Source organism: Bubalus bubalis, chromosome 16 (genome assembly GCF_019923935.1).
Source record: "Bubalus bubalis isolate 160015118507 breed Murrah chromosome 16, NDDB_SH_1, whole genome shotgun sequence".
NCBI lineage: Eukaryota > Metazoa > Chordata > Mammalia > Artiodactyla > Bovidae > Bubalus > Bubalus bubalis.
The window spans coordinates 4,531,819-4,557,588 of record NC_059172.1 but is presented as its reverse complement, the minus strand read 5'-3'; the positions used below and the strand labels follow the sequence as shown (position 1 = coordinate 4,557,588).

At 38.5% G+C, this 25,770-nt stretch overlaps 2 protein-coding genes and 1 pseudogene across 2 annotated transcripts; all 3 read left to right on the top strand.

Annotated features, from left to right (window-relative positions):
• The first annotated feature begins 394 nt into the window (after nucleotides 1-394).
• On the top strand, nucleotides 395-1,471 carry LOC102393181 (olfactory receptor 8J2-like). Its single transcript, XM_025265848.3, has one exon. The coding sequence runs from the start codon at nucleotides 395-397 to the stop codon at nucleotides 1,340-1,342; it is 948 nt and encodes a 315-aa protein (XP_025121633.2). The 3' UTR covers nucleotides 1,343-1,471.
• A 13,834-nt stretch (nucleotides 1,472-15,305) lies between these two features.
• Nucleotides 15,306-16,479, top strand: LOC112579408 (olfactory receptor 8K3-like). Its single transcript, XM_025265847.3, has one exon. It carries the CDS (start codon nucleotides 15,306-15,308, stop codon nucleotides 16,254-16,256), a length of 951 nt encoding a protein of 316 aa, XP_025121632.3. The 3' UTR covers nucleotides 16,257-16,479.
• Nucleotides 16,480-20,176: 3,697 nt separating this feature from the next.
• LOC102391553 lies at nucleotides 20,177-25,503 on the top strand (annotated as a pseudogene).
• Nucleotides 25,504-25,770: the final 267 nt, after the last annotated feature.

Genomic DNA, 25,770 nt, shown 5'->3' with positions numbered 1-25,770 from the left:
TACACAGAGGCAAGTGCATGTGTATTAAGTATGTATTAATTAAATATTCATTAAATATGTGTAATATGATTAATAATATTAATATGAATACATGTAATAGCATAATATAATAATGTGCATTTATTCAATATAAACCATATCCTGCAGTGAATAATACATTCATATTTTGGTCAAATAGTTATAAGATCCTGAAACGGGTCTCTGCAGAGTTAGTATACCTGAATTTTGTGAAAAGATAGGAAAACAAGGAAGATCTGAGACTTTTGACTGTTTTTGAACAGAAGTAAACTGATTTTAAATGAAACCTTTAACAATCTGACAGAAAAAAACATGATTTTATCCTCTGTTATTCTCTTTCCATTTTCCCCATTAAAAGAGGAAATCAGCAAAATATATGGCTCCAGGGAATCACACTCATGTGACTGAATTCATTCTAATGGGAGTCTCAGACCGTCCAGAATTCCAGATTCCCTTTTTTTGTGTGTTCCTGATCGTCTATGGACTGACCCTGGCAGGGAACCTGGGAATCGTCATCCTCACCAGCGTGGACTCTCAGCTTCAGACCCCCATGTACTTTTTCCTCAAGCACTTGGCTATCATCAATTTGGGCAATTCTTCTGTCATTGCCCCCAAAATGTTGGTTAACTTCTTGGTTACAAAGAAAACCATATCTTATTATGGATGTGCAGTTCAACTAGGTGGATTCTTAGTTTTTATTGTGGCTGAGATTTTCGTGCTGGCTGCCATGGCCTATGACCGCTATGTGGCTATTTGCAGCCCCCTGCTCTACCGGGTGGTGGTTTCTCCACGGATGTGCCTTCTCCTGGCGGCCCTTATTTACATCTACAGTCTGACCACAGCACTGACGGTCTCTTCCTGTGTGTTTTCCGTGTCATACTGTTCGTCCAATGTGATCAACCATTTTTACTGTGATAATGTCCCTTTGTTAGCATTGTCCTGTTCTGATACCTACATTCCAGAAACAGCAGTGTTTACCTTTTCAGGGACCAATTTGTTTTTCTCTATGATTATTGTTCTAACATCATACTTCAACATCATCCTTGCCATTTTGAGGATACGTTCTTCAGAAGGGCGACAAAAAGCGTTTTCCACCTGTGCTTCTCACATGATGGCTGTCACTGTGTTCTATGGGACGCTTCTCTTCATGTATTTGCAGCCAAGGACCAACCACTCATTAGATACTGATAAGATGGCATCGGTCTTCTATACCCTGGTGATCCCAATGCTGAACCCCCTTATTTACAGCCTGAGGAACAAGGACATGAAGGATGCATTGAACAGATTCCTGGATAACTCATGTCAGTCATTCAAATCAGTGTAAATTTAAAACTGCAACTATCTCCAGTTAAAGGTTTTATTTGTTCCTGAAAATTTTGCTAAGTGACAAAGCAATAAATAAAATTCCGCTAATTTTAAGGAAAAATCTGAATCCTTTTAATCTCATCTTTAAATACTAAATTTTCCATACAAAATGCATTAAGTGACTGCAAAAATATATTAATATAAATAATACAAAATTATTTGAAAATAAATACTTTAAAAAATAAAATATAAGTATATACAAGGTTTTCAGAATTTCTAAATATGGAAGATAAAAATGAATGACTGTAGGAATTTTTTTTTGGATGTTTACTATGAGTTAGATTATCTTCTTTGTCACAAATATCTTTTCTTCAACTACTAAAAGTTTCATAATTTTTTGTAGTATTTACCCATCAGCTTTTCAACCAATTGTTAATTTGCATTTAAAATAAATTTGAAAAAAATAAGTTTGTACAGGAAAATTAATGTTGAATACAGAATGCTTAGATATACATGAAAATAGGACATTTGGCAAAACTGACTAAAAATACATATGAAACTTTATTCTATTTTTTCATCCTTTATGTTTCATACGTAAAGCAAAATATCAATGTTCATTCAAATATAAAGTATATAATTGTTTTTCCTAACATAGACTCATATTAAAAAGTTTTGGTTATAAAATCATAACAGCAAATACTTCTTTTAGTGAGAGTCAAGTTCATGAGTTAATTTTCAACTTTACTCACAAATAAGTAGATTATTTGAAGACAGAAAAGTTGTAGTATATAATGTATATATCTGGTTCTCAGGGACAAAGCCAGTAATAACTTGGTACCATTAGCCTTTAGAATTTTATATTTTATTATTTATAATTATATAAAAGTCCATAGGGAATGTTTGTTTTCTTTTATTACGGTTTTATTTAGCTTCATCAACCTAGGTACTTGCAATCAGAGAAGTTTACTTTATAGCAGAAAACAATTCTCTCTGAGTCTGGTTAGGTCAACAGAAATAGATCAACAGGACTAAACTCACACTTGTATTTCTACCAATTATCTGCAACCTATTTAATTAACTTAAGTTAGGAATTTAAGTTAAGGAAATCTGTCCTGAGTATTCATTGGAAGAACTGATGCTGAAGCTGAAGCTCCAATACTTTGGCCACCTAATGCAAAGTTGACTCATTGAAAAGGGATGTTGGGAAAGATTGAAGGCAGGAAGAGAAGGGGACAGCAGAGGATGAGATGGTTGGATGACATCACTGATTCAATGGACATGAGTTTGAGCAAGGTCCAGGAGCTGGTGACAGACAGGCCTGGCGTGCTACAGTGCATGGGGTCACAGGGTGTTGGACATGACTGAGAAACTGAACTGAAATGAAGTTAAGAATGAAAACTGTAGTGTTTCTTACTTCTTAATTTGGTTGACATATATGTATTTTCTAAAATAATTATGTTGTCACTTGTATTAGCTTCTGAACAGTGCTATAATAAATCATCACCAATTTAGAAGCTTGAAACAATGTGAGCTTCTTGTCCCATAATTTTGGAGGTCAGAACTTCACAATGAGTCATCCAGACCTAAAATCAAGGTATCAGAAGATTGTATTCCTTTCAGAACCCAAATAGGGTTCAATCTGTCTCCTTGCCTCTCCCAGCTCCTGCAGGTTCCACATACCTTGCCTGGCGTTCACCTTCCATCCAACAAAGCCATCATTCTAACCTCTGATTTCACTGACACATCTCCTCTGCTTCCTACTTTTGCATCTTTCTCTCCCTGTGACTACTTTTGACTCACTCACATAAGGCCCTTTACTTAATCACATTGGCAAATTTCTTTTTTGCTTTAACATTTCCATTGGAGGATAATTGCTTTACAATATTGTGTTGGTTCCTGCCATATGTCACTGAATCGACCACAGGTGAACATATGGCCCCTCACTCCTGAACCTCCCTTCCATCTCCCAAGGTTTGGGAATACCGTTGGAAGTTAGGAAAGACTTGAAACAGCAACCAGAAGGACCTCTCATTCTGTAGCTGCAATAGAGACAGTAAGTATGAGCCCAGCTCTGTAATATAAGGATGCCCTAGGCAGAAAGCACTGCAAGTGTGTTAATCTTGGAGGTGGAGGTCATAAATAAATCCTTTCAAGATCATGAAAATAAGAAAAGCCATTCAAATTTCCCAAATTCAGAATAGCAAATGCCATTTTACAAATTTAAAACCAAAAACCTACTAAAAGGCCCTGCCATTTTCTCGTAATGCCTTTTGTTTTGAAGGACTGTGATCAGGTATCTCCATTATTTTACATATGTATCAAAATACTCAGGTTTAAAAGATGTTTCTAGTTCAATAACCAAAAAGATAATAGAAACTGGTCCCACTTATGTTTTTTTTTTTCTTTTCTTTTCTTTTTCATTTAAAAGCAAACTTGAGTTTTAAGGTTTTCAGTGAAGATTTGCTTGTCTCTTGGTCAGAAGAGGTTACTAATGATTGAAAAAAGAATACTTTATGAGCTATTATGGGTAAGTTTAGTTTGAGCAGCTACTGCTCCCACCCTGGAAGTCCACAACAATTGACTCCATTTGTCTACATTGTCATACCTGCATCTCTACTTTCCAAAGGGCTGTTTCCATAAGCCACTTCTATGGAAATGAAAAAGTCCATTCAAAGATATCATTCAAAATATAAGTAGGCTGAACTAAAAATTGGATATATAGGTAGAAGTGGTCAAAATGAAAACAAAAACGATTTGATGATCAATTTCTGCTACAGGATATATGTGGCAGATTTTGTGTCACTTCAATGATTATTTCTTCAGCATTATTCAAAATTGGCAGTCTTATCACTATCATAGACATTTGAATATTGAAACTATTTTAAAATATGTGTTATCTGTATTAGTTGGCATGGATAGTGCTTAGTATATCATTCTATTCCAAATCATTTGGATGATTATTTTAAAAAAATAATGTATTAAGAAAGCAATTTTGGCTCTAAAAATTTGAATCTGGTTTAATTATTTTTTACAGTCCCTTATCATGTGAACAAATTGTACATATTCATATGTTCGATGTCCAAAGTATAAAATATTGTGTAGTGATGATATAATGTATATTGATAAATCTTGGCATAGATTCATATTAATTTAAATAAATTAATTTTGCTTGTATTTCTCTTATCAGGGACTCACTCCAGGAGATATTGAGTTGGTCAAAAAGTTTCCTCAGTTTTTAAGTGCAAGTACAAGAAATATTTTTAATTTTGTCCAAGAACATCATTGAACAATGTATTCACCATTTCATTCTACTTCCTTCTGCCACTTTTTAGGTAGCTTCATATTTCCATCTTCCCAACAACTTTTGTCTTTTTTTTTTTTTTTTTTTTTGAGCAAAGACCTGTTCCAGGTGCCTTTTATAGTCTTCCAGGGAATTGAAAATGTTTTCCATTATGAGAATCTTATAAAGAGCAGAATAAATGGAAACCTGAAGGTACAATATCTGGTGAATACAGTGGTTGAATCAGAATTTCCCAGCCAAGCTGTAACAGTTTTTGCCTGGTCATCAAAGAAATATGTGGCTTTACGTTATCCTGATGGAAGATTAAATGTTTTCTGTAACTATTCTGGATGGTTCTCATCACGTGTTGCTTTTAGATGATATAATTGAGAGCAGTATGTGTTGGAATTAATTATCTGGTTTTCCAGAAAGAACTCATAATAGAGGACTCCCTGATAATCCCACCATATACACAACATCATCTTTGAATGAAGAACAGCCTTTGGTGTGGTTGATGGTGGTTCATTTCACTTGCACTGTGATTTCTTCCATTCCTCAATAGTGTACAGTATCCATTTTTCATCACCCACCACATTTTTTTTTAAAACAAAATGTTTTTATTATGTTTAAGGAGAGAATAGCTTGTGGAAATATGATCATGAAGGTTTTTTTTCATTTAACTTATGTGGAAACCAAACATCAAAGTGATTAATATAATCGGGCTGGTGCAAAAGATGTTCAGTGCTTGATTTGGATATTTTGAGTATGTCAGCTATCTCCCACGTGGTATAATGTTGATTGTTCTCAATGTCTCGAGTTGATAACTATCAACTTCAACTGGTCCACCCAATGGTGGAGCATTGTCCAGCAAGAAATCTCTAGCACAAAACTTGGCAAATCATTTTTGACACATTTGATCAGTCACAGCACCTTCTCCATAAACTGCAAAAATCTTTTTTGAGGGTTTCAGTTGTGCTTTTATCTTTCTTGAAATAATAAAGCATAATATGCCAAAATGTTGCTTTTTGTTTCCATCTTTGATATTAAAATGGCTATACAAACATTCACCAGTTTTAATAATTTTTTTTTTTAGTTTTTTTTTTAATTTTATTTTATTTTTTAAACTTTACATAATTGTATTAGTTTTGCCAAATATCAAAATGAATCCACCACAGGTATACATGTGTTCCCCATCCTGAACCCTCCTCCCTCCTCCCTCCCCATACCAGCCCTCTGTATCGTCCCAGTGCACCAGCCCCAAGCATCCAGTATCGTGCATCGAACCTGGACTGGCAACTCGTTTCATACATGATATTTTACATGTTTCAATGCCATTCTCCCAAATCTTCCCACCCTCTCCCTCTCTCTCAGAGTCCATAAGACTGTTCTATACATCAGTGTCTCTTTTGCTGTCTCATACACAGGGTTATTGTTACCATCTTTCTAAATTCCATATATATGCGTTAGTATACTGTATTGGTGTTTTTCTTTCTGGCTTACTTCACTCTGTATAATAGGCTCCAGTTTCATCCACCTCATTAGAACTGATTCAAATGTATTCTTTTTAATGGCTGAGTAATGCTCCATTGTGTATATGTACCACAGCTTTCTTATCCATTCATCTGCTGATGGACATCTAGGTTGCTTCCATGTCCTGGCTATTATAAACAGTGCTGCGATGAACATTGGGGTACTCGTGTCTCTTTCCCTTCTGGTTTCCTCAGTGTGTATGCCCAGCAGTGGGATTGCTGGATCATAATGCATGTTGATATGACAGCTGTTTTGATACAATCTATCTAAATTGTTTCAAATGAAATTAAAGATAAATAAATGCTATTAGAGTCATTTTATGGGAAAAAAGCAAACAAACTTTTTGACTAACCCAATATATCATAGAAAGTTCATTCATGGATCTGTGGGGACCACACACATAAAGTCATTAACTGTAGTGACACAGATAAAATTCCAGAGTTGGTAACTAGCTGAATCCCAATACTATGGAAGCAAACATTTCAAACTAAAGGAGACCCAGGTTATAGTAATTTTACAAAACAGAATAGAGAGAAATAATAGTGTGTTTGTACTAAAATGGTCCCTGAAGAAGGAAAAGGCAACCCACTCCAGTACTATTGCCTGGAAAATCCCATGGATGGAGGAGCCTGGTAGACTACAGTGCATGTGGTCGCAAAGAGCTGGACATGACTGAGTGACTTCACTCACTTACTCACTCACTAAAACGGAAGCCCACCAGGCTCCTCTGTCTGTGGAATTTTCTAGGCAAGATTACTAGAGTTGCAAAGAATTGGACACGACTGAGCAATTAACACCCCACCCTCTCCACCACACACACAGTAAAATGAATGTGCTTCAAAAATGCAGAGTTGAATGAGACTCTTTAGGCATCAAAGCAAGTTAAATGACAACATGCTGCTGATGGTGCTGCTGCTACTAATTCGCTTCAGTCGTGTCCGACTCTGTGCGACCCCACAGACGGCAGCCCACCAGGCTCCCCCGTCCCTGGGATTCTCCAGGCAAGAACACTGGTGTGGGCTGCCATTTCCTTCTCCAATGCATGAAAGTGAAAAGTGAAAGTGAGGTCGCTCAGTCATGTCCAACTCTTCGCAACCCCATGAACTGCAGCCTACCAGGCTCCTCCATACATGGGATTTTTCAGGCAAGAGTACTGGACTGGGTGCCATCGCCTTCTCCGAATGATAACACGAGTGCACATTAAAATGTATATTATATTTACATTATACAGCTTTATTTCTTTTGAAGAGCATATAGCAGCTCTCATAAAGAAGGTGCATGTATGAGGAAGGAGAACTGGGGTGGGAATGGGAAATGAGGATTGAAGAGGATTATAGGATACAGAATTATGGTGTGATTAACTCAATTTAGTCCCTTAAAAATGAAAAATGAGTTACATATACATTCACAATTTGTATTCCTTCCGAGTCTTTAGAACCAAAGAAGAGTTGGCAAGAATACACAGAAGAATGGTACAAAAAAAATCTTCACGACCAAGATAATCACAATGGTGTGATCACTGACCTAGAGCCAGACATCCTGGAATGTGACGTTAAGTGGGCCTTAGAAAGCATCACTACAAACAAAGCTAGTGGAGGTGATGGAATTACAGTTGAGCTCTTTCAAATCCTGAAAGATGATGCTGTGAAAGTGCTACACTCAATATGCCAGCCAATTTTGAAAATTCAGCAGTGGCCACAGGACTGGAAAAGATCAGTTTTCATTCCAATCCCAAAGAAAGGCAATGCCAAAGAATGCTCAAACTACTGCACAGTTGCACTCATCTCACATGCTAGTGAAGTAATGCTCAAAATTCTCCAAGCCAGGCTTTAGCAATATGTGAACCATGAACTTCCAGATGTTCAAGCTGGTTTTAGAAAAGGCAGAGGAACCAGAGATCAAATTGCCAACATCTGCTGGATCATCAAAAAAGCAAGAGAGTACCGGAAAAAATATCTATTTCTGCTTTATTGACAATGCCAAAGCCTTTGACTGTGTGGATCACAATAAACTGGAAAATTCTGAAAGACCTACCTCTTGAGAAACCTATATGCAGGTCAGGAAGCAATAGTCAGAACTGGACATGGAACAACAGACTGGTTCCAAATAGGAAATGGAGTACATCAAGGCTGTATTTTGTCACCCTGCTTATTTAACTTATATGCAGAGTACATCATGAGAAACGCTGGACTGGAAGAAACACAAGCTGGGATCAAGATTGCCGGGAGAAATATCAATAACCTCAGATATGCAGATGACACAACCCTTATGGCAGAAAGTGAAGAGGAACTAAAAAGCCTCTTGATGAGAGTGAAAGAGGAGAGCGAAAAAGTCGGCTTAAAGCTCAACATTCAGAAAACAAAGATCACGGCATATGGTCCCATCACTTCATGGGAAATAGATGGGGAAACAGTTCAAACTTGTTTTGAATGGGGAAATTTGATGGGGAAACAGTGTCAGACTTTATTTATTTATTTATTTATTTTTTTTTTGGTCTTCAAAATCACTGCAGATAGTGACTGCAGCCATGAAATTAAAAGATGCTTACTCCTTGGAAGAAAAGTTATGACCAACCTAGATAGCATATTCAAAAGCAGAGACATTACTTTGCCAGCAAAGGTCTGTCTAGTCAAGGCTATGGTTTTTCCTGTGGTCATGTATGGATGTGAGAGTTGGACTGTGAAGAAAGCTGAGCACCGAAGAATTGATGCTTTTGAACTGTGGTGTTGGAGAAGACTCTTGAGAGTCCCTTGGACTACAAGGAGATCCAACCAGTCCATTCTGAAGGAGATCAGTCCTGGGTGTTCTTTGGAAGGAATGATGCTAAAGCTGAAACTGCAGTACTTTGGCCACCTCATGCAAAGAGTTGACTCATTGGAAAATACTCTGATGCTGGGATGGATTGGGGGCAGGAAGAAAAGGGGACGGCAGAGGATGAGGTGGCTGGATGGCATCACTGACTCAATGGATGTGAGTTTGAGTGAACTCTGGGAGATGGTGATGGACAGGGAGGCCTGGTGTGCTGTGATTCATGGGATCACAAAGAGTCGGACAGGACTGAGTGACTGAACTAAACTGAACTGAGGACATGTTTACAGAGTTTTGTCTTTATCCTCAGACATAAAACTTGGGCAGAAGCCAAGGTGGAAAATACTGAATATTGAAGTAATTTATGGGTGATTAAAGGATTTATCCAAGAAATGATAAATGGAAATCCAGATATTTGAGTGAGTGCAATAAAATTAATAATAAAAAAGCATGTGAATTGCATTTAAAAGAGTGTTTTCTCAATAGGGAAATCAAAAATAATTAACCAAGACTATAGTGGCTTCATTTCATGTTCTTAGATGCTTTGGGAATAATCAAGAAATTGCACTCCGATTCCTAAGAGACTGTCTCAAAGGGGAGGAACATTCATAAATTCTTCTGACTCAGTCAGACTACTAACCACATGGCAGAACAAGAAGGCATTCCTTGTTTTTGGTGAGTGGATGGCTGATTACTAGATTAGCTCCAGTGACAATTCTTGATTTCTGTCTTCAGTTTAAAATTATGGATGAATTTAGGCACTGTGCCAGACCCAATACATTAGTCGTGAATATTAATACTCTCTTGTCATAACTGATTTATGGAGAAATTATGTATTTTACTACTCTTTTATTGTATTCTTTGCAAATAGTAAACAACCTTTTCTTCTATTTGTTATTAACTCTATACTGGGATTCTAAAACCATAAACATTCTGAAGGGAGTGTAGGTATTTCTTGAAACCTCCACATAAAATGCTGTTAATGCAAAGATACTGATTGCAGGCCAGAGTTTTTGATACTAAAGGACCGTCTATGCCTCAGATGGTAACAGTTTCTGATAGAACTTTCAGTTATACAATAACACATTGTTATCATTATCATGGCTCCATAGAGTTTTATTTGTGCTATATATATATTTGTTGCCTCTGTCTGTTAATATCATATAAGAGACAGTGTTGGTCAGAGTGTAAATTTCAAAAGAAGGCTCTGAGGTAAGGAGCTGGACTTTTAATGTTTACTTGGTAGAGGATTTTAGGAAGCAAAAATAAGGGATAAGTGTTATGGTCTTCTTGACAGACCGGAACCTGGGGACAGGAGTCGATGAAAAGAAGGCGAAGAAAAGAAGGACGCGGGGGACCCAAGTCTCTAGTGGAACAAGGTTGCTTTAATCATGGCAGCGTGAGCTTATATATTGTTATACAAGGAAGATTTAGGCAGAAAAATAAAGTTGATCAAAAACACCAAAACCAAATGCATAACCACAGTAACTAGGGGAATAACAATCATCTCAGGGCCAGAAGACAACCCATGTGTTGGAAATAGGAACATGACTAAGTAGTTTTACAGAAAAGTAAAATGTTACTGAAAGGAATTCACGTATGCATTCCATCTCATGACCTCAGTCCTGAGAGATGCGTGCAGGCCTGCTCATTCCTGTTTTCCAGGCACTGATAAGGAACAGAAGGCCCTTGAGAAACGGAAGACAACATATAGGATTCCTTAAAATTAAACGTTCCCTGACAGATAAGGAATGTGAGACTCCCCTGATTAGGGAGACAGCTAACAAAATATGCAATAAAGAAAAATTACTGCTGCATGCAACTAAATTTCAATTACTTAAGATAGTTTAGCTTCCTGCATTAAAGAGGGCTAGAAAAGCTTGAGTTTTTATCCATTGAGTCCTGTCACTTATTAGTTTAATATGTCTCTTAACACATTAGATCTCAGGCCCTTACAAACTGCTGTGGGTGGGGTCCAAGCAAGATCCCTTTGCCCTTAAGAAATGAAGTCAAACACTAGAGATGGAAAGCAACCAGCATGTCAGAAAACAATCTATCTTGGCTTGAAGGGCTGCAGTCCATGGGGTCACTGGGAGTCGGGCACGACTGAGCGACTTCACTTTCACTTTTCACTTTCATGTCTTGGAGAAGGAAATGGCAACCCACTCCAGTATTCTTGCCTGGAGAATCCCGGGGACAGAGGAGCCTAGTGGGCTGCTGTCTGTGGGGTTGCACAGAGTCAGACACAACTGAAGCAACTTAGCAGAAGCAGCAGCAGTAGCAGCAGGTCAAGTCAGAAAGAAAAAGACAGTGTCAGTCAAGCAATCATGTCTGACTCTTTGCAACCCCATGGATTATAACTCACCAGACTCCTCTCTCCATGGAATTCTCCAGGTATGAATACTGGAGTGCACTGCCATTCCCTTCTCCAGGGCATCTCCCCATCCAGGATCGACCCAGGGTCTCCCGAATTGCAAGCAGATTCTTTACGGTCTGAGCCAACAGAGAAGCCCAGGTCAATTCAGAGGTGACCTCAAACACAAAGCATGGAAGACAGCTGTGTCTGCTACAGTGATATTTGCAGTAGTAAGTTGATGGAAAAGGCAAAATAATACAGAATAAACTTTTAAAAACATTTTCTGAGAAGCTGCCATTGGTTCCTCTTTCACTCCTTCTCTGGGTCATTCTTCATCAATATTATGCTGAGGAATCACATCTACATCTTTAGAATTTGCCTCCAAAGTCACAGTTCCTTCACCGGCCGCCAACACACCCACAGGCAGAAGGGCCTTGGGATCCCAAAAAGGCCAACCTCTTCTGCCCTTTGTCTCTAGAGGCATTCAGGAAAAACCAGCTCCTATACAGAGATGAAGCTGTCAATTTATTCTTTCCTGTTTGCAGGTATTCTCTCCTCACACAGATGTCAGTAAATTCTGCTAACATGTGTGTGTAGGCTACACTGACTTGGCCCTTTCAAACCCATGCAACAGGAAGGAGACTTTTGCTCTTCCCTGGTTTCCAAAATAGACTTTTTGACTCTGAGTACTATGTCCTCCACACCACCATGATAGGATGTCTTTGACCCTATCACCTTTGTATCAAATCTAATTTTATATAGATAATGAGGCTGAAGGCTTGGAAGCATTATACATATAGTGGAGCAAAACTGGGTCTAAAATCAATACCAATAAGAGACAAGAAATATCAATCTTTGGAAGATTTCTTAATCTAGTGCATGCATTATAGTTTTAGCATTTGTGAATTTGCCACACCTTAAACACTTCATAATCTAGGCTAGGGTATTGCCTTTTCACTCTCATTAATCTAAATGCCTTAAGAGAAGCTTTCTTCTTGATCTCTTGTGTTTTGTGTTACAAACTGCACACATTGGAATTGAATAGGAGGAATTATTTTTTGAAGGATGAGAAAAAGAGGGCAGAAGGCCTCCCTACACCTCTCCACAGCTCCCAGGTATATAGCACAAGTTAAAAAACTGTGTTACTCAGCTCAAAGAATTTCTGCATGTTTAAGAATCTAGCATCATGGGATATCATTATAATGAAGTGATACAGTTTTAAATAATCTTCATGGATTATAAAAAGCCACATAATAGTGCTCTAGTGATCAGCACTGAATCCCACATTTGGTAAGTATAATACTGGGCATCTTAAGTTAGAAAATTTTGGCGTTTGCTAAGGAGGATTTGCCAAGTGCACTATTTGTCAAATTCCAAAGATGTAATTGGAAAAGATTTAGAGTGATTTTATGCCCTTCACTAATGCTACATAATGGCAGAGTTAGTGCTCCCTGATTAAGAAAATATGGTGCATTTTACAAAATAAGGTAAGGGAAGATAAGGACTTTTGGCCTTATTAGCTGTATTAAATGAGAAAGTATTGTTGTTCTTTTATACTTTTAAATTAATGTGTGTAAATATTTCTGCCAATGTTAACTCACCTAAAGACTGCTGACCCTGACCTACTTTAAGACCCATTCAAGATTCTTCTTCTTTTTTATCCTCCTTAGTTTTTTTGTCTGCCCTTTGAAAGAGAATATTCTCAATCTCACCAACCCATGTATCTCAGTTGAGACTGTTTGCAAAATTTTAGAATACATAGCTAAGACTGGGTGTTTGAGTTTGCATAAGATAATAATTAATGGGTTTTACATACATTCATTCCCCAAGTCCTGGAGAAACTCTGAAGTTTGTGCTTCTATCAGAGAAGAATAAGTCTTATTGCTCAATTTTCCCATTTTTCTTTTTTTTTTTTTTTTTCCCAGTTGGTGCTTTGATGCTTGGGTAGAGCTGATGTGGGGAGAATCAGATGAAAGTATATAATGATAATAGTAATATGAGAGCTTGTTGTTACGTAGAGAAGTGAATATTCCTCTGATTATATCCAAGGAGCCCTCTAACCGCAAATAAACCATCCTGCTCTTTAATCCATCACATGAAGACCCAGACACATAAGGCTGAGTGTCAGTTTCACAGTTAGGAAGCCAAACTCCTCCAAGCCATAAACATGCCCATGAATTAAAAGATTGTCTTGTTCTCAATACCATAGGACTTTATCTCAAACTGCCTTAATAAAGGTAATTTGATGGTACGGGGAGGGAGGAGGGAGGAGGGTTCAGGATGGGGAGCACGTGTATACCTGTGGTGGATTCATGTTGATATATGGCAAAACCAATACAATATTGTAAAGTTAAAAAATAAAATAAAAAAAAGAATCAACTCAGTTGGCTTTCAGAACTCCAAGGATTTGTAAAGTACAACATAATTTGGATGAAAAGGTTTGCCAGAATACACAAACTTCTGGGGAAAAATTCTTTTCCTTGAGTATAACTCTTGTAGCTAAAGGCCATAGATTTTTCCCTCTTTCTTGTTTGGTTGCTGCTAATGAATGTTTGTTTTTTACCTTTTTTGTAAATAATTTGTTAATATTGTGAATAGATTTTTAGAAAGTATGAATTGTATGAGGCAGATTTAATCTTCCAAATTAAGCAAATTTATATTCTGATTTTCTTGAAATTTCTATTTGCTTAGTGACATCCAGAAGTTCTAGCTTTTAACTTGCTGTTGCTCAGTCCCTAAGTCATGTTCTAGTCTTTGCAGCCCCAAGGATGGTAGCAAGGCTCCTCTGTCCTTCACTGTCTCCCATAGTTTGCTCAGATTCACCTACATTGAGTAGGTGATGCCATCTAACCACCTTATCTTTTGCTCCCCCTTCTCTTTTGGCCTTCAATCCTTCCCAGCATCAGGGTCTTTCCCGATGAGTTGGCTTTTTGCATCAGGTGGCCAAAATATTGGAGCTTCAGTTTCAGCACCATGAGTTTAAAATTTTTCTTTTAATACCAAGTTCTTGAGCAGTCTGTGAATAATTTTTATACAGATGAGCTAAAGATTCAATTTTACCATTTTCTATGGAGATAATCAATTTAGTACAATTTTTTACAAAACGGATATTGGAATGAAAATAATGTTTGACTATGTGGAGTTACACTAAAGAAAAGTAAATCAAGTCTATTAAATAAGTTAGTAATAGTTTTCTTCAGAGACTGGGACTGAAGTTCCAAGGGTAAGAAAGTAAGTACTGTTACTTTGTATTATGACTGTTTCTAAAATTTGATACTTTTTTAAAACCAATTATATGTATTTCAACTGAAAAATGATGACCCAGAGGGATGGTATGGGGAGGGAGGAGGGAGGGGGGTTCAGGATGGGGAACACTTGTACACCCGTGGCAGATTCATGTTGATGTATGGCAAAACCAATACAATATTGTAAAGTAATTAATCTCCAATTAAAATAAATAAATTTATATTAAAGAAAATCAGGTTTTCCACTCTGGCCAAATGTTTATAATGATAGTTTGTTAACAGAGCCATAAAGGGACTGTGTATATTTTGTAATGAGAATCAGTACATGACACAAAAAGTAAAATGACTATTATATATGTTAGGTTATGATGGTGGTGGTGGTGGTTTAGTTGTGTCTGACTCTTTGCAACTACATAGACTGTAGTCTGCCAGGCTCCTCTGTCCATGGGATTTCCCAGGCAAGGAGAGTGGAGTGGGTTGCCATTTCCTTCTCCAGGGGATCTTCCAGGATCAAACCACCTCTCCTGCATTGCAGGCAGATTCTGTATCGCTGATCCACCAGCAAAGTCCATCTTACCTTATAATAGTTTCTAAATTTGGTTCCAGGTTCAGTGATAGAGGTGAGTCTTGTTTTAAATCACTCCATTGAAAATAATTAGATTCATCTTACACATAATGGCTTTGCATACTAAACTTTTATCAGATGGTATCTTCTGAACCCCAACGTCTATTCTTACGGCTCTCCCCACAGTTATTTCCCTTGATGGCCTGGATGGACAAACAAAATCAAACAGTGCCTGGTGAATTCATCCTCACAGGAATCACAGACCGGCCTGAGCTGCAGGCTCCCTTCTTTGTGCTGTTCCTCACCATCTATGCAGTGTCGGTGGTGGGAAACTTGGGCATGGTCATTCTCACCAAGGTGGACTCCAAGCTACAGACACCCATGTACTTCTTTCTCAGAAACCTGGCTTTCATCGATCTTGGCTATTCCACATCTGTGGGACCCAAAATGCTGGTAAATTTCGTAGCTGATCAAAACACAATCTCCTATCATTGGTGTGCTACGCAGCTGACTTTCTTCATCTTGTTCATCATCAGTGAACTTTTCATCCTGTCAGCAATGGCCTATGACCGTTATGTGGCCATCTGCAACCCTCTGCTCTACACAGTAGTTATGTCACCAAGAGTATGCTGGGTGCTGGTCACAGTCCCCTATGTTTACAGTGCCTCTGTTTCTCTAATAACTACCATCAAGATATTTATTTCATCCTTCTGTGGCTATAACATCATCAGTCATTTCTACTGTGACAGTCTCCCCTTGCTAACTTTGCTGTGCTCAAGCACATGGGAAATCGAGCTGTTCATACTGATCTGTTCCATGTTTAATTTGGTTTCATCTTTTCTGATAGTGCTTGTATCTTACATACTGATCCTTAAGGCCATCCTAAAAATGAACACTGCACAGGGCAGGCAGAAGGCTTTCTGCACCTGTGGCTCTCATCTGATAGTGGTGGCTGTACTATATGCCACTCTAGCCTTTATGTATATGCAGCCCAAGTCCAGCCACTCTTTTGATACTGACAAAATGGCCTCTGTATTTTTCACTTTGGTCATACCCATGCTGAACCCTATGATCTACAGCTTGAGGAACAAGGAAGTAAAAGGTGCTCTGCATAGGATGTGGAAAAATCTCTGCAAAATTCCTATCTAAAAGTAAATATAGAAGGCATGCATGATAAATTAGATTATGGACAACTGTTTATTTTCTGTGACAAATTACTCAAAAGCAGTAATGTGTGAAAATCATGCAAACTAGAAATGGTTTTTCTGGTGTCAACTGTAGATGTTCAAGTTGTGATCATTCTTCTGGTGTCAACTTTGGTTTAACCTCAAGTTTCAGTGCAAGAGACTCAAGTCCAGATCACTGTTCTCACTTTGCCAAGTGTTTATGTTTTAATTGAAGGGAAGCCTTTTTTTTTTTTAACTATATCCATCATTAAATATTTTTTAAAGACATTCTTGTGTCTTTTAATAAAATTGTGTGTGTGTGTGTGTGTGTGTGTTACATAACATTTAAATACTAGTACCCATCATACTGGCTAAGTAGAAGATGGCAGTTAGTGTTCTTTTGCTGGCGAGTACAGAAATGATCGATACATCAAAAATATTTGCCTTAATGAAACATTAGCCATATCCCTTTTATGGTTGCTGCCATCTCAAATTTCTGTCAAATTATGAAACAAACATTTTTAAGCTTGGAGAAACAGAAATAAAATGGCAGTTATTCTCAAATGGATATGTGTTAATTAAAAATCCAAAAAATAAATTTCAAGCTAAAATATTAGAAATAAGAAGTGAATTTTACCAGGTTGATGGCTATAATGTCAGCATACAAAAATAGTTATTATTTTGTAGACTATTTTTGTAGAGTAGCCTTCTTCATTTTATTCTTTGAAGCCAAATTTGCCTGTTACTCCAGGTTCTTTTGACTTACTGTTTTTGCATTTAATTCCCAATGATGAGTAGAACCTCTTTTTTTTTTTTTTTTTTTTCTTTTTGGTGTTAGAATCGATTACATTCTTTGGAGCCAAAGATGGAGAAGCTGTTTACAGTTAGCAAAAGCAAGACCTGGAACCGACTGTGACTCAGATCATCATCTCTCATAGAAAAATTCAGGCTTAAACTAAAGAAAGTGGGGGAAACCACTAGGCCAGCCAGGTATCAGTTCAGTTCAGTCCCTAAGTCATCTCTGACTCTCTGCAACCCCATGGATTGCAGCACGCCAGGGCTTCTTGTCCATTACCAACTCCTGGAGCTTGCTCAAGCTCATGTTCATCAAGTTGGTGATGCCATCCATGTCATCCTCTGTCATCCCCTTCTCCTCCTGCCTTCAATCTTTCCCAGAAGCAGGGTCTTCTCCAGTCAGTCAGTTCTTTGCATCAGGTGGCCAAAGTATTGGAGTTTCAGCTTCAGCATCAATCCTTTCAATGAATATTCAGGACTGATTTCCTTTAGGATGGACTGGTTGGATCTCCTTGCAGTTCAAGAGACTCTCAAGTGTCTTCTCCAACACCACAGTTCAAAAGCATCAATTCTTCCGTGCTCAGCTTTCTTTATAGTCCAACTCTCATATCCATACATGACTACTGGAAAAACCATAGCTTTGACTAGATGGACCTTTGTTGGCAAAGTGATGTCTCTGCTTTCTAACATGCTGTCTAGGTTGGTCATAACTTTTCTTCCAAGAAGCAAGAGTCTTTTAATTTCATGGCCACGGTCACCATCTGCAGTGATTTTGGAGCCCCCGCCTCCCCGCAAATTAAGTCTCTCACTGTTTCCATTGTTTCCCTATCTATTTGCCATAAAGTGATGGGACCAGATGCCATGATCTTAGTTTTCTGAATGTTCATTTTTAAGGTATGACTTAAATCAAATCCTCTGTAAATACACAGGGGAGATAACTAATAGATTCAAGGCATTAGATCTAGTAAACAATGTTCCTGAAGAACTATGGGCGGAGGTCCGTAATATTGTACATGGCAAATAGAAGGGGAAAAGGTGGATGTGGTGAAATATTTCCTCTTCTTGGGCTCTAAGATCACTGTGGATGGTGACTGCAGCCATGAAATCAGAAGATGATTGCTTCTTAGCAGGAAAGCTATGAGAAACCGAGATAGTGTGTTGAAAAGCAGAGACATAACTCTGCCAACAAAGGTCCATATAGTCAAGGCTATGGTCTTCCCAGTGTTCATGTATGGTTGTAAGAGCTGAATCGTAAAGAAGACAAAACACCAAAGAATTGAGGCCTTAGAACTGTGGTGCTAGAGAAGACTCCTGAGAGTCCCTTGGAGAGCAAGGAGATCAAGCCACTCAATCTTAAGGGAAATCAACTAAATACTCATTGTAAGGACTGATGCTGAAGCTGAAGCTTCAGTATTTCAGTCATCTGATGCATACAGATGACTCAATGGAAAAGTCCCTGATGCTGGAAAAGATTGAGGGCAGAAGAAGAGGGCATTGGAAGATGAGAGATGGCTGCATGGCATCACTGATGCAATGGACATAATCTTGAGTAAACTTTGGGAGATGGTGAAGGACAGGGAGGCCTGGCATGCTGCAGTCCATGGGCTTGCAAAGAGTCTGTCACAATGGGTGACTGAACAACAGCAAACATCTTTATTATATTTTTTGATGAAAGCTACACATTTAGTTTGATACTATAGGCTAGTCCTCTTTGAATAGTGAAAAAAAAAAATGTAACCCTTGGAAAGGGAGTTAATATTATTAAGAAACTCCACCTTTTAAGATTTTCATGATTATACTTGGACTCTTAATGAAGATATGAAATATGATATTTGATATCATATGATATAAAATGGTATATAAATATGATATAGATTTGATATAAATGGAATTTATTTCAAAAATTTAACACCAAATAATGACAGATTCTCACAGTGTTTTCCAACTATATCTGAATTAAAGGCATTATATCAATGTGTTTATAGTCCTTGTAATTTATCTGCTTCTAAGACATGAGTTTCCCAGATTTATCCATATATTGCAAGGATCAATGCCATTTGAAAGTCATCATTTTTTATTTTTTGCTAGAGGTGAGGTCAAAATAAAATATTAAAGCATCCATTTCACTACATTGTGACTTATCACCCCATAATATCTAATTCTGATTAGAGGACTCTCACTCCCTCCCACCTACAAATCTTTGAGGCTGTCAAAGCATCCCTTCAATGACTAACTGCACATCTAATGGAGATTGGAATGAAAAAGAAAATCTGTACAGATACAGATTTACGCACAGGACAGTCCTTTCAAAATTATTAAGCCAGAATGTATATTTTTCTTAGAATTAAGGTTATTTTTCATTCTTTATTTATTTAGTACCTCTTTCCAAAACTCACTTTATTCTCTCTCAAAAAATTACTTTGATGTTTAACTATATGCATTTAAATGTATATTGTTGATCTCTCTTTGTAGATTACATTTACTGTCATGCATTTACTGTTGAAAGGTATAGTTGGTGGCACCAGCAGAGGGGGTGGGGGAGAAGGACTAGAAATGATTCAGCTTCTCTAACCTCTGTCCTTGGTGTGCATAGTGAAGGTCCATGTTCACCCTTGTCCATGGTGTTTTGTACATCTTTCAGGTGATTTTTGGCCATTTGTATATCTCCTGCGAGAAATTTCTGTTCACATCCTTTGTCTGCTTTTAATTTGGGTGTTTTTTCTATTGTTGAATTATAAAAGTGTTTTGTATATTCAATGTATTAGACACATCAGACATATGATTCCCAACTTTTTCCATTGTGAGGATCATGTTTTTTAATACTTTGAGAATGTCCTTTGACAGACAAAAGTTTGTTTTAACTTTCATTTATATAAAGTCAAATTATTTATTTTTGGTTTTTTGTACTGTTTATGTGTCATGTCTAAGACACCTGTCAGGAGCTAAGTGACTTGGGAGAGAGAAAACTGAGCTGCCAATTAAATTAACAAACCATAAACATAAGATTTAAGATTTAAGATTGTAACCACTTATTACAATGATAATCTCATCATAGCTCATGAAGGTTAATCATTATTTTTATATTTATTCCCAGTTTATGCTTCCCGAATGGCCTGGCTGGACAAACACAATCTGACGATTCTGAATGAATTCATCCTTGTAGGAATCACCGATCTCCCTGAGCTACAGGCGCCTTTGTTTGGACTCTTCCTCATTGTTTACATGGTCTCAGTGGGGGGTAACCTAGGCTTGATCATTCTCACCATGATAGACTCCAGGCTACACACACCCCTGTACTTTTTCCTCATCAGATCAGATCAGATCAGATCAGTCGCTCAGTCATGTCGGACTCTTGGCGACCCCATGAATCGCAGCACACCAGGCCTCCCTGTCCATCACCAACTCCCGGAGTTCACTCAGACTCACGTCCATTGAGTCAGTGATGCCATCCAGCCATCTCATCCTTTGTCATCCCCTTCTCCTCCTGCCCCCAATCCCTCCAAGCATCAGAGTCTTTTCCAATGAGTCAATTCTTTGCATGAGGTGGCCAAAGTACTGGAGTTTCAGCTTTAGCATCATTCCTTCCAAAGAGCATGCAGGACTGATCTCCTTCAGAATGGACTGGTTGGATCTCCTTGCAGTCGAAGGGACTCTCAAGAGTCTTCTCCAACACCACAGTTCAAAAGCATCAATTCTTCCGTGCTCAGCCTTCTTCACAGTCCAACTCTCACATCCATACATGACCATAGGAAAAACCATAGCCTTGACTAGACAAACCTTTGTTGGCAAAGTAATGTCTCTGCTTTTGAATATGCTATCTAGGTTGGTCATAACTTTCCTTCCAAGGAGTAAGCATCTTTTAATTTCATGGCTGCAGTCACCGTCTGTAGTCATTTTGGAGCCCAGAAAAACAAAGTCTGAAACTGTTTCCACTGTTTCCCCATCTATTTCCCATGAAGTGGTGGGACTGGATGTCATGATCTTCATTGTCTGAATGTTGAGCTTTAAGCCAACTTTTTCACTCTCCACTTTCACTTTCATCAAGAGGCTTTTTAGTTCCTCTTCACTTTCTGCCATAAGGGTGGTGTCATCTGCATATCGGAGGTTATTGATATTTCTCCTGGCAATCTTGATTCCAGCTTGTGTTTCTTCCAGTCCAGCGTTTCTCATGATGTACTCTGCATATAAGTTAAATAAACAGGGTGACAATATACAGCCTTGACATACTCCTTTTCCTATTTGGAACCAGTCTGTTTTTCCATGTCCAGTTCTATCTGTTGCTTCCTGACCTGCATACAAATTTCTCAAGAGGCATCTGGCTTTTATTGATCTTGGTTACTCAACAGCTGTAGGACCCAAAATGCTAGTAAATTTTGCCATAGATCAGCATACAATCTCTTATCATTGGTGAGATACCCAACTCTCTTTCTTCAGTAGGTTTATCACCAGTGAAATTTTCATTCTGTCTGCTATGGCCTAAGTCTCCTATGTGGCCATCTGTAACCCTCTGCTCTATACAAGCATCATGTCACAAAGGTTATGTCACACACTAGTGGCCATTCCCTATATATACAGCCTCTTTTTGTCTCTGCTAACCATCATAAAAGTTTTTATTTTGTCATTTTGTGGTCATGATGTCATTAAGCATTTCTATTGTGATAGTCTGCCCTTGATATCTCTGCTCTATTCAGACACATGTGAAATTAAATGGATAATTCTGATCTTTTCGATTTTTAATTTGGTTTCATCTCTTCTGATAGTTCTCGTGTCCTATATCTTGATCCTTGTTGCCATCTTAAGGATGAACTCGGCGAAAAGCAGACACAAGGCTTTCTCCACCTGTGGATCTCATTTGACAGTGACAGTCATATTCTATGGTATTCTCTTCTTAATGAACATGCAGCCCCAATCCAGTGATTCCTTTGATACTTATAAAATGACATCTTTATTTTATACTTTATTAATACCTATGCTGAGAGAAGGCAAAGGCACCCCCCACTCCACTACTGTTGCCTGGAAAATCCTATGGACGGAGGAGCCTGGTAGGCTGCAATCCAAGGGGTCCCTGAGGGTCGGACACGACTGAGTGATTTCACTTTCACTTTTCACTTTCATGAATTGGAGAAGGAAAAGGCAACCCACTCCAGTGTTCTTCCCTGGAAAATCTCAGGGACGGGGGAGCCTGGTAGACTGCCGTCTGTGGGGTCACAGAGAGTCGGACATGACTGAAGTGAATTAGCAGCAATCAGATCAGATCACATCAGTTGCTCAGTCGTGTCCAACTCTTGGTGACCCCATGAATCACAGCACGCCAGGCCTCCCTGTACATCACCAACTCCCGGAGTTCACTCAGACTCATGTCCATTGAGTCAGTGATGCCATCCAGCCATCTCATCCTCTGTCGTCCCCATCTCCTCTTGCCCCCAATCCCTCCCAGCATCAGAGTCTTTTCCAATGAGTCAACACTTCGCATGAGGTGGCCAAAGTACTGGAGTTTCAGCTTTAGCATCATTCCTTCCAAAGAACACCCAGGGCTGATCTCCTTCACAATGGACTGGTTGGATTTCCTTGCAGTCCAAGGGACTCTCAAGAGTCTTCTCCAACACCACAGTTCAAAAGCATCAATTCTTCGGCGCTCAGCCTTCTTCACAGTCCAACTCTCACATCCATACATGATCACAGGAAAAACCATAGCCTTGACTAGACGGACCTTTGTTGGCAAAGTAATATCTTTGCTTTTCAATATGTATCTAGATTGGTCATAACTTTCCTTCCAAGGAGTAAGCATCTTTTAATTTCATGGCTGCAGTCACCATCTGTAGTGATTTTGGAGCACAGAAAAATAAAGTCTGGCACTGTTTCCACTGTTTCCCCATCTATTTCCCATGAAGTGATGGGACTGTATGCAATGAAATTCGTTTTCTGAATGTTGAGCTTTAAGCCAACGTTTTCACTCTCCACTTTCACTTTCATCAAGAGGCTTTTTAGTTCCTCTTCACTTTCTGCCATAAGGGTGGTGTCATCAGCATATCAGAGGTTATTGAGATTTCTCCTGGCAATCTTGATTTCAGCTTGTGTTTCTTCCAGTCCAGCGTTTCTCATGATGTACTCTGCATATAAGTTAAATAAGCAGGGTGACAATATACAGCCTTGACGTACTCCTTTTCCTATTTGGAACCAGTCTGTTGTTCCATGTCCAGTTCTAAATGTTGCTTCCTGGACTGCATACAAATTTCTCAAGAGGCAGATCAGGTGGTCTGGTATTCCCATCTCTTGAAGAATTTTCCACAATTTATTGTGATCCACACAGTCAAAGGCTTTGGAATAGTCAATAAAGCAGAAATAGATGTTTCTCTGGAACTCTCTTGCTTTTTCCATGATCCAGCGGATGTTAGAAATTGATCTCTGGTTCCTCTGCCTTTTCTAAAACCAGCTTGAACATCAGGAAGTTCACAGTTCATATATTGCTGAAGCCTGGTTGGAGAATTTTGAGCATTACTTTACTAGCATGTGAGATGAGTGCAATTGTGCGGTAGTTTGAGCATTCTTTGGCATTGCCTTTCTTTTGGATTGGAATGAAAACTGACCTTTTTCCGGTCCTGTGGCTACTGCTGAGTTTTCCAAACTTGCTGGTATATTGAGTGCAGCACTTTCACAGCATCATCTTTCAGGATTTGGAATAGCTCAATTGGAATTCCAGCACCTCCACTAGCTTTGTTTGTAGTGATGCTTTCTAGGGCCCACTTGACTTCACATTCCAGGATGTCTGACTCTAGGTGAGTGATCACAACATCGTGATTATCTGGGTCATGAAGATCTTTTTTGTACAGTTCTTCTGTGTATTCTTTCCATTTCTTCTTAATATCTCCTGCTTCTGTTAGGTCCATACCATTTCTGTCCTTTATCGAGCCCATCTTTGCATGAAATGTTCCTTTGGTATCTCTGATTTTCTTGAAGAGATCTCTAGTCTTTCCCATTCTGTTGTTTTCCTCTATTTCTTTGCATTGATCTCTGAAGAAGGCTTTCTTATCTCTTCTTGCTATTCTTTGGAAGTCTGCATTCAGATGTTTATATCTTTCCTTTTCTCCTTTGCTTTTCGCTTCTCTTCTTTTCACAGCTATTTGTAAGGCCTCCCCAGACAGCCATTTTGCTTTTTTGCATTTCTTTTCCATGGTGATGGTCTTGATCCCTGTCTCCTGTACAATGTCACGAACCTCATTCCATAGTTCATGAGGCACTCTATCTATCAGATCTAGGCCCTTAAATCTATTTGTCACTTCCACTGTATAATCATAAGGGGTTTGATTAGGTCATACCTGAATGGTCTAGTGGTTTTCCATACTTTCTTCAATTTAAGTCTGAATTTGACAATAAGGAGTTCATGGTCTGAGCCACAGTCAGCTCCTGGTTATTTTTGCTGACTGTGTAGAGCCTGTCCATCTTTGGCTGCAAAGAATATAATCACTTTTATTTCAGTGTTGACCATCTGGTCATGTCCATGTATAGAGTCTTCTCTTGTGTTGTTGGAAGAGGGTGTTTGCTGTGACCAGTGCATTTTCTTGGCAAAACTCTATTAGTCTTTGCCCTGCTTCATTCCGTATTCCAAGGCCAAATTTGCCTGTTACTCCAGGTGTTTCTTGACTTCCTACTTTTGCATTCCAGTCCCCTATAATGAAAAGGACATCTTTTTTGGGTGTTAGTTCTAAAAGGTCTTATAGGTCTTCATAGAACCATTCAACATCAGCTTCTTCAGCGTTACTGGTTTTGGCATAGAATTGGATTACTGTGATATTGAATGGTTTGCCTTTGAAACGAACAGAGATTATTCTGTTGTTTTTGAGATTGCATCCAAGTACTGTATTTCAGACTCTTTTGTTGACCATGATGGCTACTCCATTTCTTCTGAGGGATTCCTGCCCACAGTAATAGATATAATGGTCATCTGAGTTAAATTCACCCATTCCAGCCCATTTCAGTTCGCTGATTCCTAGAATGTCAACATTCACTCTTGCCATCTCTTGTTTGACCACTTCCAATTTGGCTTGATTCATGGACCTAACATTCCAGGTTCGTATGCAATATTGCTCTTTACAGCATCGGCCTTTCCTTCTATCACCAGTCATATCCGCAGCTGGGTATTCTTTTTGCTTTGGCTCCATCCCTTCATTCTTTCTGGAATTATTTCTCCACTGATCTCCAGTAGCATATTGGGCACCTACTGACCTGGGGAGTTTCTCTTTCAGTATCCTATCATTTTGCTTTTTCATACTGTTCATGGGGTTCTCAAGGCAAGAATACTGAAGTGGTTAGCAGCAATACCCATGCTGAATCCAATGATCTACAGTTTGAGGAACAAAAAGGTGAAAAATGCCCTGTCTAGAAACTGGAAAATATGTGCAAATATACTATTTAATATTCACTCTAGGATATGCTAACAATGGGCAATGTAGTAGTGGATGTATACCATTATTGGTGTTGTTTAAGCTTTGTAAATTTGCATCTATTGGATGGAAAAGAATTGATGTATGAGAAGCATAGAAATAAAGAAAACTATTCATTACTCTGAAACAAAATATATCATTAACAGATGACTAATCCTTGCTCATATATTCACCCATGCCTAGTTTCAGGCCCTCATCTGCCATTCCCACGTGTTCTTATGTGTGGCCTATTATGTGTCTCTTCCTTAAAACACTTATTTT

Coding starts and splice junctions, on each gene's coding strand:
- LOC112579408 (XM_025265847.3), top strand. CDS start 15,306: ATGGCCTGGATGGACAAACAAAATCAAACAGTGCCTGGTGAATTCATC.
- LOC102393181 (XM_025265848.3), top strand. CDS start 395: ATGGCTCCAGGGAATCACACTCATGTGACTGAATTCATTCTAATGGGA.